The 15,738-nt window shown below is 44.0% G+C and overlaps 1 protein-coding gene across 5 annotated transcripts in view; it reads left to right on the top strand.

Moving 5' to 3' along the window:
- The window catches only part of TUBGCP2 (tubulin gamma complex associated protein 2), a 35,321-nt gene that overhangs the window by 199 nt on the left and 19,384 nt on the right, over positions 1–15,738 (top strand). For 2 of the 5 annotated variants that reach the window (XM_056352151.1, XM_056352149.1), the window contains exons 2-10: positions 1,355–1,518; positions 3,071–3,199; positions 3,512–3,688; positions 7,856–8,015; positions 9,453–9,660; positions 10,789–10,988; positions 12,647–12,836; positions 13,752–13,897; positions 14,538–14,718. In XM_056352151.1, the coding sequence (XP_056208126.1) occupies positions 1,369–1,518; positions 3,071–3,199; positions 3,512–3,688; positions 7,856–8,015; positions 9,453–9,660; positions 10,789–10,988; positions 12,647–12,836; positions 13,752–13,897; positions 14,538–14,718 (1,541 nt within the window). In that variant the 5' untranslated portion in view covers positions 1,355–1,368. Of the gene's footprint in view, positions 1–14; positions 265–1,347; positions 1,519–3,070; positions 3,200–3,511; positions 3,689–7,855; positions 8,016–9,452; positions 9,661–10,788; positions 10,989–12,646; positions 12,837–13,751; positions 13,898–14,537; positions 14,719–15,738 lie in introns of those variants that run through there. The other 3 variants (XM_056352150.1, XM_056352148.1, XM_056352147.1) reach the window with 2 other exon arrangements.

Raw genomic sequence — 15,738 nt, 5'->3', positions numbered from 1 at the left:
CTGTGGTGACCGCTCGTAGGGAGCATGCTAGGCTGGAGAAGGGGGCTCACAGAAGCCTTCGGGAATTGGAAAGGATGCGAACGCGAGGTCGCTGGGGACGCGGTGACCCGGACGGCAGCAGAGGCTGGGTGCCGGCTGGCTGGGGCGCAGCTGTGTAGTGGGGGCCGTGGAGGCCCAGGGCAGCAGGGTGGATGCGACCGGCGCTGCGGCCTGGTGCCAGCAAAGGCCGGTTCTCACCCGTGTTGGCAGGGACGTCGCCGGCAGGTAAAGCAAAGTGAACACCTCGTTTGTGACACCACATCCAAACCGCTTGGCCCAGTCCAGGGGCTCCCTTATGAGAGAGTTATAAACAAACCGGGAGGCCCTGGCAAGGGTGGGTGAAGGCCAGGGCGTGTGAGGAGAGGCTGTGGGAGCTGGGCTTGCTCTGCCAGAGATGAGGGGGTGAAGGGGGACCCAACGGCATCTCCTTCTGCCCGAACGGGTCCCAGAGCTGCTGGGGCCAGACTCTGCTAGGACAGGCACAGTGAGAGCCGCAGAGGTGCTGGCACAAGCTGCAGCATAGGAAATCCCAGTTGGATATTGGGATAAGATGTTTCCGCATGAGGATTGGGGCCCCAAGAAGTGGGGAAATCAGGATTTTTAAAGATATTTAAGCTTGAACTGGACAAGGCTGTGCACAGGCTGCTTTGATTTGATTTACTTTTGGATGGAGAGCTGGACTGAGACAGCTGTTCCAGCCTAAATGATTCAATGATTTTGGCAAACTAGAAGTGTGTCTGTATGCTTGGTACTCTGCATCTGTACAGGGTGTCACAGTGAACTCTGTATTTGCATGAAGCCTCAGTCAGTCTCTTCTGTGGCCCTCATTTGAGTAACTTAGCAGAATTTGGTTCTTGTCTGTTAATAAAATGGGCAATTAGAAGATAAAAGACCCCTAAACCTGGAAGAACTGCTTTTGAATAACTTCAGAAGCAGCAGCAGCAGCATGGGCCGGCTGCTGGAGCCAGCAATTTTGGCTGTCTGCAGTCTGTCAGTAGGTGAACCAGCACTTCTTACGATGACTCAGTAACTTGTCCACCACCAGTGTGATTTTGAGATTGAAATGAGCTCTGCTGGCTCACCTACGTTAAGGTGGGGTTTGTACCAGTATAGTTAAATCAGGCATGATAATGAGTACCTCTGTTTTGCTGGCTTCCTCCCCTTACCTGTATTACTTTCTTCCAGTCAAATATTTTAGCATACTCTGAAGGCTTATAATGTGGTCAGGAAGTGTTGTTTGTGTGGGTATATTTCAATTTGCAGCAGTAAAATAATAACTTGCCACCTTTGTTTCTGTATCCTGTGGAGCTTGTAGCCTCAGGTGGGAGTATGAGCGAGTTCCGCATTCACCACGATGTCAATGAGCTGCTCAGCCTACTGCACGTTCATGGTGGTGAAGGAGCTGAAGTCTACATCGATCTTCTGCAGAAGAATCGAACGCCGTATGTTACCACAACCGTGTCTGCGCACAGCGCGAAGGTAAGTGTTGATGTACTGTACTTGCAGCTAAAATGTGTTTCAGACCTTATAGGGGGAGCTGGCAGGACTCCTGAGGCGGCATGCTTCCTTTGCAGTCGTCGATAGAGGTTCCTTCAACTCTGAGAGTACAGTCCTCCCTGAGGAGTAGTTAAAGATAAATATACCTCGGTGTGATTTCTCTTGGCTGGTGATGTGAACTAACTTTTCCTTAGTCTACTTTACTGTGAGATAACTTTTGTGGGTGTGGAGCTGGACACGTGTTGGGAGAGGTAATGGCTGTCACAAGTTTTTCTGTGAAAATGGTGAAATCATGTTGGCATTGGTGAAAGGGGGAAATCTGATCTGGAATCTCAATTTTGGGCATGAAGTAGAAAGATTATTATCAGGAAAAAGGTAAAATCCTTGCATCTTGGAGACATTGGTAGAAGACCGTAAGAGGGATTGTTAGAACTGGGGTGGGGGGAAAGTTCAAAGAAAGCTTATTTTGTGCCTGCAATGCTGGTTTCAAATTTTGATTAGAGGGGTTGTCCTCTGGAAGAATAAAACAAATGAAAAATAGTTACTGTGTAAAATGCAATTATATGAACAATACCTGACACTTTTTCTGACTATCATCCAAGTATTAGGGATTAAAGTTTGACACTCTCGTGACCAGACATACTTCTGTGGCCATAATACTGCTTTTCATTGTTGTTTTTAAAAGCAATCTGTCAGTCAAGCTGTAAGTGCTAGAAATTTGGTAACTGTCTGAAAGTTCAGATTTTTGTAGCCTGAACTGCATGTTTTCTCTGATTGCAGTCTTATGCATCATTTACACTGACAGCTACAGTTCATAGTCTTGTAGAAATATTTAAGTAGGAGGCACAGCTGGGGACGTGCAGTTCAACCCCTTGTTCACGGCAGGGCTCACATCACAGCTACAGCAGACTGCTTAGCTGTGTTTTGAAAATCTCTGGGAGATTCCTCCATCTCTGGCTATGTCCCAGGGTCACTGCAGTCTCTGGCAAGGACTGTTTCCCTAGGGCCAGCTGGGATTTTCTGTTTAGCAGTTTGTGGCAGTGCCTGTGATGTTTTTGCTGTGCCCCTCAGAGCAGGATCCGTAACCCCTTTGGGCAATGGGCAGTACGTCCCACCATCTCGATGGCCCTGTGCTGGACTCAGCCCAGTATGTTAATGTCTTCCTTGCCAGTGGGGCCTCCAGAGTGGATCCAGTATCCAGACATGGCTTCATCAATGCCAAATCCCTTAATAAACCTGCTGATACAAAATTGCATTCCTTCAGACTGAGCACATGCAAAGCGAGCCCTGCTATAGATCTCGTGCTTACCTTCATCTTTTCTTTCCTGCAGTCCCTTTTCCATCACCTGAAGTGCCAGGACGCTCACTCTCCTCCAGTGCAATGCTGGCCCATGCTGCAGCATTCAGTCCAAAACCCATTCCCTGAAGTCCTTTGTCAGCAGCCACAGCCTGCACCTTGTCTCCGTCCTTGCACAATGCTCTTCCTTTCTTGAGTGCTGTGATGGTAACTTAATATTGATATGGTGTTTTGCAGGTAAAAATAGCAGAGTTTTCTCGAACTCCTGAAGACTTTTTGAAGAAGTATGATGAGCTGAAGTCTAAAAATACAAGACACCTAGATTCTTTAGTTTATCTACTGTCAAAACTCACAGAAGACAAAGAGGTTTGTTTCTTCTTTAGAACTGGATGTGTTGAAAGTAGCAACAATGCAATGATTTTAAGTACAGCGTGCATTTTGATGATAATGTTCAGCAAAATGCATGGAAATCAACAGATAACTAGTTCTAGCATTTACTGAATTATTAAAGCACTACTGAGAATTATTCCTCTTGATATAAACCACTAAGACATGGAAAACTGGGACATAAAGACCTGTGCTCTCATTCAGTGCAACAGTCTTACGGTCACGTGTTTTTTGCTTTAGTGTGTCCTGACCAGTGTTCACACAATCTTTTTTTTGTATATGTATGTACAGACACTCCAGTATTTGCAACAAAATGCCAAAGAAAGGGCAGAACTTGCAGCAAATGCAGCAACCAGTGGCAGCACAAATTTTTCCATTCCTTCATCTACTTCCAAGATCTCTCTACAGGAGCTCGAGGAACTACGCAAGCAGCTGGGCAGTGTCACAGCCAACTCCAGTGTACAGCAGGTACTGTCTCTTCCTAAGCTTTGGGCATAAAATCTTTCTCTTTCTGCTCATGTCTTTAGCTGTGGTCTTTTATCATTTAGAGGAATTCTAAATGTTTCTTTCTGTGCAGATAATCTAAATTATCTCTCAAAATTTATTAGTTAGATCACATTACGTTTTTGTGCTGTTCTTAATAAAAGTGGCCTTTTTCTATTAAAGTCAGTTAAGGTAAATAAAGTTTAGGCCATGACAGTTCTAACTGGCAGGGGTTAATGTAGTGTCATTTTCCCATTTCAAATGACTGCTTTAAGCTGTGCTGACGTTTTCTTTTCTGCCCGTGGCAGTGCTTGCTCAGGAACTCAACAGCCATTGTGGCATGTCCTCATCCTTGCTAGGAGTTTTGCTCTCTCAGATGATATGGGTGCAATTCCCCATATAATCGTTCCCCAAGTGGATGCAGCTATTCCCTCCACTTAGCTATTTGAGCTCCTGAAATAAATGCTGCAAAGTGATAGCAAAGACAAAAAGAGGGAAAAAAACCTGCTGTAGAAGTAAACTGTGTCATTGCACAGGCTTGGAAAACAAGTGTTTCGTTATCAGTAGGCTGAGAGGTAGAAAGTGCAGAAGGGCAATTATTAGTTATAATCCCAATTTTTATTTCCTGTAATCATTTGTAGAAATAACTGTGCTGTGATGAGTTGACGTTGGCTAGCTCTCTATAAATCCCCTTGCTCAACAGGACGGGGGGAGAAAAATAGGACGGAAAGCTTATGGGTCAAGATAAGGGCATTTTGGCTGCAGAAGGCACAGGAGGAACTGTGTATGGACAGTTATTTGGACAGAGGTGAGAGTGTGATAAGTGGGGAGAAGAACAAAAGATTCTCAGAGGTCTGTACTAAGTGAGCAACTGGACTATGTGCAAATGCTTCTATTTAAAATTTTTCAGCTTCCCTTTGTTCCAGAGGTTTGTTTCTGTTCTGCCTTCTGATGACTGGTCAATAAAATCCCTCCAGGCTCTGAATGTGACTATTTCTGAGGGTGCCGGCCTGCTTGTGGATGCTCAGAAATCACACTGTGTCAGTCTCTGTTGTGGCAGTCCTGTGCACTCGCTCAGTGGAGGTTTATCTGTCTTGTTAGCACATGGGGTCTATCTGTACTAGTGGGTGTCTGCTTCACTCAGCCCTCACTCTGCAGCACTGCGGGCCCTGTCTTGGTCTCTTGGCAGCAGCCGGTTGAAAAGATCTGTGCCTCCCTGCTGCTCCATTTATACTTAAGACTTAAAAAACTGAAACTCTTTAAAAAGGCCCTAATGGGCAGGTATGTGGGGCCATTGAGTCAGTAGGGCTGTATCAACTCACATAGCTGAAAGCTCTGTGTCAAGAGTCTCTGCTGTAGCCACTTCCCAAGAAGACTGTCAAGTAGTCGTTGCAGTTGATTTATTTCTCCATCTCTCTTCTGAAGCCACGTTGTGCACTGGCACAAGCCTGGGGTGATCCTTCACACTGTATTAATGTACGTGAGGATCTCAGTAGAGCAGCTCTGATTTGTGGTCTTCGTGGCACCATCTTCATTCACTGGGCAGGGAGGGTAGCTATCAGTATTTCTACAGATTTGTTGTGGCACTGGTGGGAGGAGCCGCTGGGGTTGTCCATTCCAGCCTCCCTCTCACAGCAGAACTGTCGCCCACACTAGATCAGGGCAACTGTTGTTCTGTCCATCTGAGTCCTGCAAGAGGGAGTTATTCCACCTCCCTGCTGACCGCCACTGACTGCTCCCCCTCTGCTCTGTGGTAAGAAGTGTCTCTTCCTTACTGACCTCAATATCCCAAGAGGCAGCTTCTGTCTGTGGATGCCTGGACCTTCTGCTACTGCAGGGAGGAGCTTGGCTTCACCCATCATCTTGGTACTCGTCCTTCCTGTAGTTGCAGGCTGCTCTTAGACCTTCGGTTCACCAGATTCAGCAAAGCCCAGCTGCCCCCACCACTCCTTCTTGGTTGTGTGCTCCCTGCTGCCTGTCTTCCTCGACACCAGGGCTGTAGCGCAGGGAGCCCCTCGGCACAGTTGCCATTCACTGAGCATGAAGATGAGCTTTTTCTCTACCTCGATGGGTGTGGGCACTGTTATTGCTTAAGATGTCAGATGCAGGATCATCAGCATGATAGTGGCAAACTGTACCCCTGTCCCCTGGGCTTTTAAATGCCAGGCTGACACCCAAGGGTCACACTTTCAGTTCTGGGAGTTTTATCCAGGCTGTCACTGAAGTCAGTAATGACAATGATCTAAATTTTAAGTTGTGGTGAGAAGGTGATGCATGCCCCCGAGACATGTGTTTTGTCACCAGTGCCACAAGTGCTGTGCCATCTGCCCTGTGATTACTTGGCACTGTCAGAGAAATCACTGAGTTGTCTTTTAGTGATGGGAGTGGCTGCTTGGACCAGTTTTGGCCCACGAATCATTGAGGTGGTAAAAATTAAGTGTTCCCTTTCAGGTAGCTGTGTCCTTTACAGCCAAAACTGTGTCAACTTTTTAAAACTCTGGCAGTTAACAGATTCACACTAGAGCTGGTTGAACTCCAACAAAAGCTCTCTGTCTCTTGCATCCCAGGGAATCACTGGTGAGGAAGAACCAGTCCCTTGATGAAGAAGGTTCTGCATTGTTTCAGGGTTCTGGCTGCTCCTTATCATGATCACTATAAGGAATACTTTGAGTCCCTGCCTTTTTGTTAGGGATGAATGCCACAGCCGATAGGCTGTGAGCTCACTGGGACAGAGGTTCCAGCATGGTCCCTCACAGTGCCATGAGCTCATCTCATTTCAGGGACTTCCTTCAGGCCCAGTGTGCTATTTGGCTTATTCTTGTATAGTATAGAAGTAGGGCATTTTACAACAGGTATTTTCCAGAGCCAGGAAGGAAAGGAGATGACTAGATGGATAAAGAATTGGCTGGATGGCTGCATCCAAAGAGTTACAGTCAGTGTCCAAATGGAAACCAGTAATGAGTGGTGTCCCACAAGGGTCTGTATTGGGACCAATACTGTTGAGTATCTTCAACGGAGCAAGGAAGTTAAGGTCCTTCTAGCAGATCACATGTACACGGTATAAGTAGGAATGTAGTGTTGCTTTGGGGTGCCTCTCTGACCTGGGGACGTTGTACTGGCATTAAGCCAGCAGCAAGGCTGCAGCAAACATGCTCGGAAAGGTGGTGCTTGGAGGAGTGGTACCAGAGCTGATGCTTGTTTGAAGGCTTTCAAGACTCAGTACTGGGCAGCTCTGAGAATGTGGAAAATGACCAGGGCCAGCCACAGTGTGCATCAACTACCTCTCACATGTAAGAGTGCTGTTCTTTATGATACAAAGCTCACGGATACGTTTGCTTCCTTCCTAAATTCCCCTCTCTGAGACCTCCTGGGAGAGTAAAGTAAAATGACCCTTTGCTTATCCCATTTCACATACACATCTGTGGAGTTTAAGAAATGGCATTCATAAGCATGTCCCCTGTGTTTGTGTGCTTGAGGCTCTAAGTGTTGTTTAGGTTGTACATCTCACAAGCCTCTCCAGCTGATACTTAATCTTGCACTCCATTTATTTCAGTGTCAGAGACCCAGAGCCAGGGGTAGAAAGTCTTTTGATCTTTAAGAGCTTACTTCCTTCGCTGACTCCTATTCAGAGTAAAAAAACTTCATAATTTTCCAGCTATCTGCAGGTGGATTATCTGGATTGTGTTTGGCATGCAGCTACTCAGTGAGCACTGTGCAGAAACCAAGTTTAGAGGTGTTTGTTAGCCTGTCTGAAAGTGCCCCTTGAATAAGATGTTACTGCTTCCGGAAGGAGTTTGCTGCCTTTCACATGGTGCACTTTGCACTAGTAAGCTGCCTGGTGGTTGTGCATGTCCCCAATCTGCTCCCCTATGTCTGCCCTAGCACCTAGGCTGGTGGGGAGGGGTGCAGAAGGCATTGATGTACCCTCCAATAAAAAGGTGGCCAACAATATAAAGAAATCACCTCTGCAGCACTGAGACCAATAGACTAGATGATATTAAGAGACCAAATCCTGCATCGTGCTGTTGAAACATCAGCTATTTTGCTTCCTGTTCTCCCATTATCAGTTTACAGTCAATTTGTGCTTGAAATTCAAAATTTCTAGGACTTCAGAAGATGTCTTTGTTTTCCTTCTTTCTCTTTTTCCAACAGCCTGTTGAGCTTACGCGAAAAATCCTCCGAGATAAGCAGAACAAGAAGAATTCTGGTCAGCCCATTCCAGTATTTCCATCCTGGGTGTACGAGAGACCTGCACTTATTGGCGATTTCTTAATTGGCACCAGTTTAAGCACTGACACAACGGTACCTATAGGTATGTGATATGCAGGGAAAATTGCATTAGCTTTCATGTTTTGTACTTGTTCAGAAGAGCCATTCAGATTTCATCACACTCAGGATGAAAGCAAAACTTGGTTCCTTACACTCTGTAGGTGAAGAGCAGGGTTCAAAAAAACCCACAAACAAACCCAAAAGCCAAACTTACTTTGTTTACAGTGTTTCTCCTGTGCTGAATTCCAGCCCCACTGTTGATCCATGGGATCTAATCTGTTTTACGTTTCCCAGTCCTTTCTCTTGATCACAGCCTCCATAAAATCTTACTGTAGGAGTGTGACATCTATATTCTCAGCTGAAAAATCTGTAGTCATACCTGACAAGGGAATATCCATCAGTCCACCCAGCTCAGTATTCTCTGCAGCAAGACTATAACAGCCTCCCTGATTTGCTGTCTCTCTCCTTGCCAGAGCAGCAGGGGACTAATCTCTCCCAGTTGTGTTCTAGCTTTAGGCTGAACTGTGTATAGTTTCTTATTCATAAATTAGATATAAGAACTTTTTTTGGAGAAAAAAGCTGAGTTAGGGACTCATGCTTCCACTCCCCAGAACTGTGGAGGCTTCTACAAGAAACCTGTAGCTTTTTCCTGATGTGGATTTCGGCTGTGTTTAAGGGGGACATGAAAACAGTAGGCTTATTCTTGGAGGCACCCTTAAATAGCTTGTTCACCAGGACATTTCTTCCATGGCCTTTTGAGAAGTGCTGTGAGGGTATGTTCCTAGCAAGCTCAGAACAGTTTGTTCTGTCACATACAATCCTACAAACTGAGAGGGACTGTTGCCTTGTTTCATGAGATAAACTTTGCTGTATTTAGTGTTGTAGCCACTCTGTTTCCTGATCTTCTGATGCACTCGATCATACTTTGGCTTGAGTCCTTTGTGCTTCTTTCAGCTGGTTTATAGTTGACTGCACCATTCAGAGACCCTACAGTTTGCAGTTCACCTGCAGCTTTTGCTGGGCTAGCATGTCTGTATTTGAACTGTTTTCTTGATACTTGAATCAGTGGAGTGGAGGTAGGGGGAGTTGTTGACACAATTGGAGCTTCTTGGGTCCAGCATAACTGAGCCCTTTTGAGTGGAAGGATCAGCAGCACAGGCTGTGGGTGATGTTCTCTTGGCCACAGATATCAGAAGTATAGCCCTGTCTACTTGGTTTGCTTTGGTATAAAGGAACAAAGGATTCTGTTTCTCTGGAAAGCAAGGCGGGTGATTTTGGAGTTGACCCTAACTCTGTTTTATAATTCAGTTTTAGTTCTCTGTATCTTGATTCAGCTTTTTCCTTTGTTCTCTTTGAATGGTAGTATGTCGTCTTTTCAAGTTGCAGGTACTAGACTGAAATAATAGGAATCTACTACAATCAGGTAGTAGTGTGGCATGTTCTGATTGTGTTCTTTTTTTTGTCTTCTCTTTGAAAACAGGTACTTTGCCATTAGCCTCCCAAGAATCCGTGATTGTGGAAGACTTGCTGTACGTTCTGATTGGTGTGGATGGGAGGTACATCACAGCACAGCCTCTTGTAGGCAGGCAAAACCGAGCGTTTTCAGTCGATCCAAACTTGGACTTGTCCATCAAAGAGCTGGTGACCAGGATTCTTCCTGTAGCAGCAAGTTACTCTGCTGTCACAAGGTACCAAGATGACTTCTGTCAGAGGAGAATGTTCTCCTTTGAGCATCAGGTTGTAGACTAGAGAATCTGTCATTGTGCAGATGTTCGTTTCCAAGCTAAATTTAAACCTATGGTGATATATAAGAATGGCAATTTCTTTGAATTTGTTTTAGGTACATTTCTTTTTGCTGGGTTTCCTCTCTGTGCTTCCAGTTCACTTTTTCATTCACCTCACCTTCACTTTGTCCAAAATTGGTCTTGGTAAATGAAAGGAAAGTGTAAATAGGATATGTCTGACTTATTCTGGCTTGTTTCTTCCCACTTTGCTATGAATTTCTTCATGTTTCCTGCTTTTTGCTCTCCTCTGCACATGCAGGGCTGAGATAACCTTTGTGTACTTCTGAGCAGAACCTACTGCTGCCTAGTTTCTCCTAGCTACCTTAAGTAATTGTTAAAAGGTCTTAGTATGAAGTACACCTCACAAACAGCAGGGAGTTGGAACTAGGTGATCTTTAAGGTCCCTTCTAACCCAAATCATTCTGTGATTCTGTGTGTGTTATGTAGATGCCTTCATTTGATTCAAGTCCCTAAAAGATCAGCAAAGAGAAAGCAGCGTTTTTAGGATGTGATTCATCCAGTCTCTTACATGTCTCCTTCCAGATGGTATGACTTGTGTTCAGAAGCATCTGTCTCTCTCCACTAACAAGTATGGAGCCATCTAAATCTGGTCAAATGAATCCCTGTTGTGGCACATGGTGTCAGAAGCTAACAACAGTGCTTTCCCCATGTGTCTGGATGCACATTGCTTCCTTTTGAGATCTTTTCCTGTCCTTTAATCTGTTGCTTATGCAAAGACAATCACCTTGAAAATCCTGGCTCTCACTTTTTACATAGTGGTTTTGCAAGTAATTCTAGTTTCCCTACAATTGGAGAGGAGATGTCTTCCCACAGCTTTCCATACTTAGAAATGTGGTGATGGGAAATAGGCAGGGGGACACAGAGCAAATGCGGAACCTGAAACTCCAGCTGAAGACTGATGTGCTTTCTGACAGATGATCTACTCATGTGCTTGTACAGTGTCCCAGAGATAAAATTCCTGAAAATGGTAGAAGGTGTGTTGCCTGAGAGTTTCCATTTTGCTTTTTACAGGTTTATAGAGGAGAAGTCTTCCTTCGAGTATGGACAGGTAAATCATGCTCTGGCTGCTGCTATGCGGACTCTAATCAAGGAATACATGATACTAATTACCCAGCTAGAACATCTTCAGAGACAGGGACTTCTGTCACTGCAGAAACTCTGGTTTTATATCCAGCCCACAATGAGGACCCTGGAGATTCTTGCTTCACTTGGTAAGTTTTAAAAATACAGTCATTACATTTTGACAGGTGCATGAAAACTTCCGAGAACTGTACAGAGTAGTAATACAGGCAGGACATGTATCATTTTGATTTGATGTTATATTAAAGAAGAAAACCAAGGGGAATTGTACTTGTCAGAGCACTGTTCTTTTTTGAGAGTGGTGGACTGTAGCATTGAATCTACCCTTCAGAGCTGTCATGAGGCATGTCCATGCCTTTTACCCTCACAGTCCATGCCTTTCGCATCAGTTGTTTCCACCACTGCTGTCTCTACTCAGCTTCGTTCCAAATGCCTCTCCAACTGTGGATGTATATCCACAAACCAATTCAACCAGAAGGAACCCCTGGAAGTTTCTTGTGCAACCCCTTGCTTACAGCTATAGCACGTTGCTCAGGGCCACGTCCAGGTGAGTCTGGACAATCCCCAGGAATGGAGATCCCCCACCATTCTGGACCCTTTCCCATGGCTTCACCACCCTTTTTGTGAACATTTTTTCCTTATTTCCAGCTAGAATTGCCCTTCTTGTAACTTTTGGCCTTTTGATATTGTCACTGTGCTCCTCAAAGAGGGGTCTCATACCATCTCCTCTAGAGCTATCTGCTGGAGAGTGAAGGAATGATGTTCAGCACTTCCCAGCTTCATCTTCTCTTGGCTAACCCAGCTCTCTGAGGCTCTCCTTGTATATACCCTGGGCACCAGCTCCCCACCATGTTATTAACCTCTGCTGAACTCTTCGTTTTGTCATTCATACTTGTGGAGCCCAAACTGAATGCAGTGTTTCAGGTGTGGCCTCACCAGCGCTGGGCAGAGGGGAACAATCACTGGCAGTGCAGCCCTGGGTGCAGTTGGCTTTCATCGCTGCAAGGACATGCTGCCAATCCACGATCAGCTGGTTGTCCACCAGGACTCCATGACTGTTCTCTGCCGTGCCGCTCCTCAGCTAGCCAGTCCCAGCCTGTGCTGTTGCATGTTGTTGTTGGTCACAGATGCAGTTGCCTCAGTAATTTTGGTTAAATTATTTGACATGAGAATACTTGTACATTTCTCTCTACTCAGATAATTTATCTGGACATAAATATCTGTTCTGCTTACAATCTGGAGTTGGATGATCCCTCTTGGTATTCACATTACCTGAAATTTTCAGTTTTTCGGAGCACAGCAGTTAGCCAAATATATTGAGGTTTGCTTTGATCCAAAACTCACAGCAGTACTGTATTTCTTTGTTGCTATATCCTTTTTGTGAAGGCAAAGTATATATTTCACTATCAACCTGCCTAAATCCTGGTGTTTGAGCTGTATGCGTGGCTACCTCAGTGTTACAGCTGGGAACAGAAGGGCTTGTGAGATCAGAGGTTTCTCAAGCAAGTCGCTGAGGGGTGTGTTTCTTGCATTACCACCTGGAATTTGGTTATTGCTTTTTTAGATTGTTGATCATTTGGGTTTTCATTTCGGGACGTTTCAGGATGTAAGCTTTTGGTTGTGTGGTGGAATGGCCTTACATCTTCAGCAGGGCTCTACATCTGACAGAGAGATCTGTGACTTAGTGTTGTCAGCTAATCGACTGCTAACTTTGTTACATTTAACAGCACAGCTTGTGCAATTAATCTGTGTCAGCTTTGTGTCTTATATCTGTATTTTTAAATTTTAGCTACTTCTGTGGATAAAGGTGAGTGTATGGGAGGATCAACCCTGAGCTTGCTCCATGACAAGACTTTCAATTACACGGGGGACAGCCAGGCCCAGGAGCTGTGCCTGTATTTAACCAAGGCAGCCAGCGTGCCTTATTTTGAAATTCTGGAAAAGTGGATATATCGAGGCATCATTAATGATCCGTACAGGTAAAGAACAGTTAAGGAATGAAAATTAAATGCAAAAGTTAAGAAATACTGTTTGGGTCTTTGGCTTCTACTTTGTTAGTGCACCTATCCCTCTGTTCTCTAGAGTCTGTGTAACCTAGAAACCTGGACCTGGCAGCAGTTGAGGCAGTATTGCAAGGAAGAGGAGATGCTGGAATGTGTTTAACTACATTTGTTATTTGAATCAGTGGTTACACAGTCAGACACACTCTCACTTGCTTTATTTTTCCAAATTCAAGGAAATCATGTGCAAAAGTCAATAGCACAACAGTTCAAATATGCAGTCCACTCAAATTCCAACTCTCCGTGCCTGTCCCCTTTAAAGTATTCTCTCACATCCTCTTCCTCTTCACAACAGGTGTGAGCCCTCTTCTCACGGGGCACGAGTGTAATTCAGTGAATCTATGTTAAATGTAATCCACTAATATGCTAATCTGATATGAGCTAACAACACTTTCTGAAGTTTCTTGGCTTTTGTAGAGTCATTTGAAGTGTTTTGCTGTGTTTAATATTTTATGCAGCATTATGTTTCCCACTTTCTCAGAATCTTAAAGGGGGTGAAACTTGAGTTAAAATAGCTAAAATTAATGCCTTCCTGATGGTGAAGAAGGCAGACAAAGGCCAGCTTCCTCACCTCTACACTGACAACCAAGTAATGTTTAGACTTGGTTTGCGAACCCTATAAAATTCTGTTTCCGTCATAATTGATTGCAGATCAGCAGAAACACTCTGCATAATGCTCCCTTTAGTACAAATACAGACTGATTTCAGTTCTTGATTGGAATGTGTTTTCATGAGACCTTATCTCTGATAGATCGTATTACCAGTTTACAGGTCAAAAAAAGTAATCCTCATTGTACCACTTCCTGCTTCTAAAAATCTGCTTTAACTGTTCAGTGAGTTTATGGTGGAAGAACATGAGCTGCAGAAGGAGAAGATTCAGGAGGACTATAATGACAAGTATTGGGATCAAAGATATACTGTTGTTCAGCAACAAATTCCCTCGTTCTTGCAGAAAATGGCTGACAAAATACTAAGCACAGGTAAGTAGAGATATGCTTTTGATGTAAGAGGAATCTTGAGGCAAGCATTACCATTCGCTGGGTAAAGATAAATGTCATTGTGCTTTGCCAATTTATGCGGTTGTACAACTGAACTTCTCAGAGGAATAGAAGAACACGATTTAAAAAGAACCCCAAATCCTATAAATAAAAGAACGCGTGGGAAGGAGTCCAGCAGCAAGGGGAGTTGTCTGTCTTACTGCTGTTTTATCGGTACAGTTTTCTAGCACCTAGCTAGATGGAGCTAGACAACTGAGGTTTGAACAGGCTGAGTTTTAATTTGGATGTTTAAATGAAGCATGCAACTTGATGGCTACCATTGTTCTCTTCCATAAGTACAGATCCTCCAGAAGCTACTTCTGAAGTGCAGCATCTGATCTTCAAAGCTTCTGGCTGTCTACAGAGATGTTTTGCCACCACTGGGAAACAAAGCCATTTCTATATCTCTCCTTAAATGTCACGCTAGATGCCTAGTTTAAAATCCTGTATTGTCTTTTGAATGGTGTCTGAATCCTTCCCAGCTTTCAGTAGAACTCAGTGTAAACGTTTCACAGCATATCTTGTTTCCCTGCTGGATGTACAGTAGGTATGATTATGTGTCGTTTTTTCTTTTTGCTTCTAGGTAAATATTTAAATGTTGTGCGAGAATGTGGACGTGATGTTACCTGCCCTGTGGCTAAAGAGGTCATTTATACTTTAAAAGAGCGAGCATATGTGGAACAAATAGAAAAAGCTTATAACTATGCTAGCAAAGTTCTTCTGGACTTCCTAATGGAGGAGAAGGAGCTGGTGGCTCACCTAAGGTTTGACTTATTCTACTAAATGCATGTTAGATAGATTATACTGATAGTGAACATAAGTTTTTGAAGTCAGCTCTCTTTTCCTGGGATATTATTAATGTATTCTTTCTATTAGCAAGATTGACCTGAAAAAATAAGGTTTGGGTTTTTTTCTGAAGAAAAAAAAAAAAGTGTAAAATCATGGAAATACTGGATGGGAAGGATGTCTGGGGGTTTTCTAGTCTAACTTCCTTGGAAGGCTGTTGCCAAAAGTAGGTCAGGGCAGTCATTGCTTTGTCTAGCCTGGTCCTAAAATGCACCCTCATATGTGGACATCTCCACCTCTCTCATGACTTGTCTTACAGCTGCCTGTCACTCCCAACTCCTGTGAAAGGAGTTAATAATATCTGGTATGATCAAGACAAGTTTGATGTTTATAAGAAATAAATTGATAATAAGCATCTCACCAAATATATGCCATGGTTATCATTCATGCAAACATAGGTAGTTGGAATAGAGTAAGTGTATTAGCCCCAAGTTGCAGTACAGGTTTTTCTCAACAATGTCCTTTTTTAAAGTTCATTTTAATAACATATGTTTTGATTCTCGTAACACATTCAGCTGGTGGCAAATGCAAGTGCATTCTAGCATGCAAACTCCAGCTTCCTTGTGTGAATCAAGCTTTTAGTTTATTACTATCTTCAGAAAAGAATAAAAACAGGAATCTTAACTATCCAGGAAACAGGACAGCAACAAATAGGTAGGAAGTAGCTGTTGATAGCTGGTTGTAAGATGATTTGTAATTGATCTGAGATGTGATACCAGAGGGTTTGCTTCAAACCAGTGACACTGTGAAAGAAAGTGGTCTGAGCTTCATGCAACAAACCTGCCAAGTGACTTGCAGAAGAAGCTGCTCATTAGGAGACATAAGCTGGAGCAATAATGGCAACTGAAGTGAATGGGGGTGGGATTGCTTTGGGCCTGCTCGTTACTAGGTCCAGAAAAGTTGTTACTGCAACAGAGGTGTCTGCTGCAGACCTGGGA

This window comes from Falco biarmicus, chromosome 9 (genome assembly GCF_023638135.1).
Source record: "Falco biarmicus isolate bFalBia1 chromosome 9, bFalBia1.pri, whole genome shotgun sequence".
NCBI classification, from domain to species: Eukaryota; Metazoa; Chordata; class Aves; order Falconiformes; family Falconidae; genus Falco; species Falco biarmicus.
This window is presented reverse-complemented; position numbering and strand designations above follow the sequence as displayed.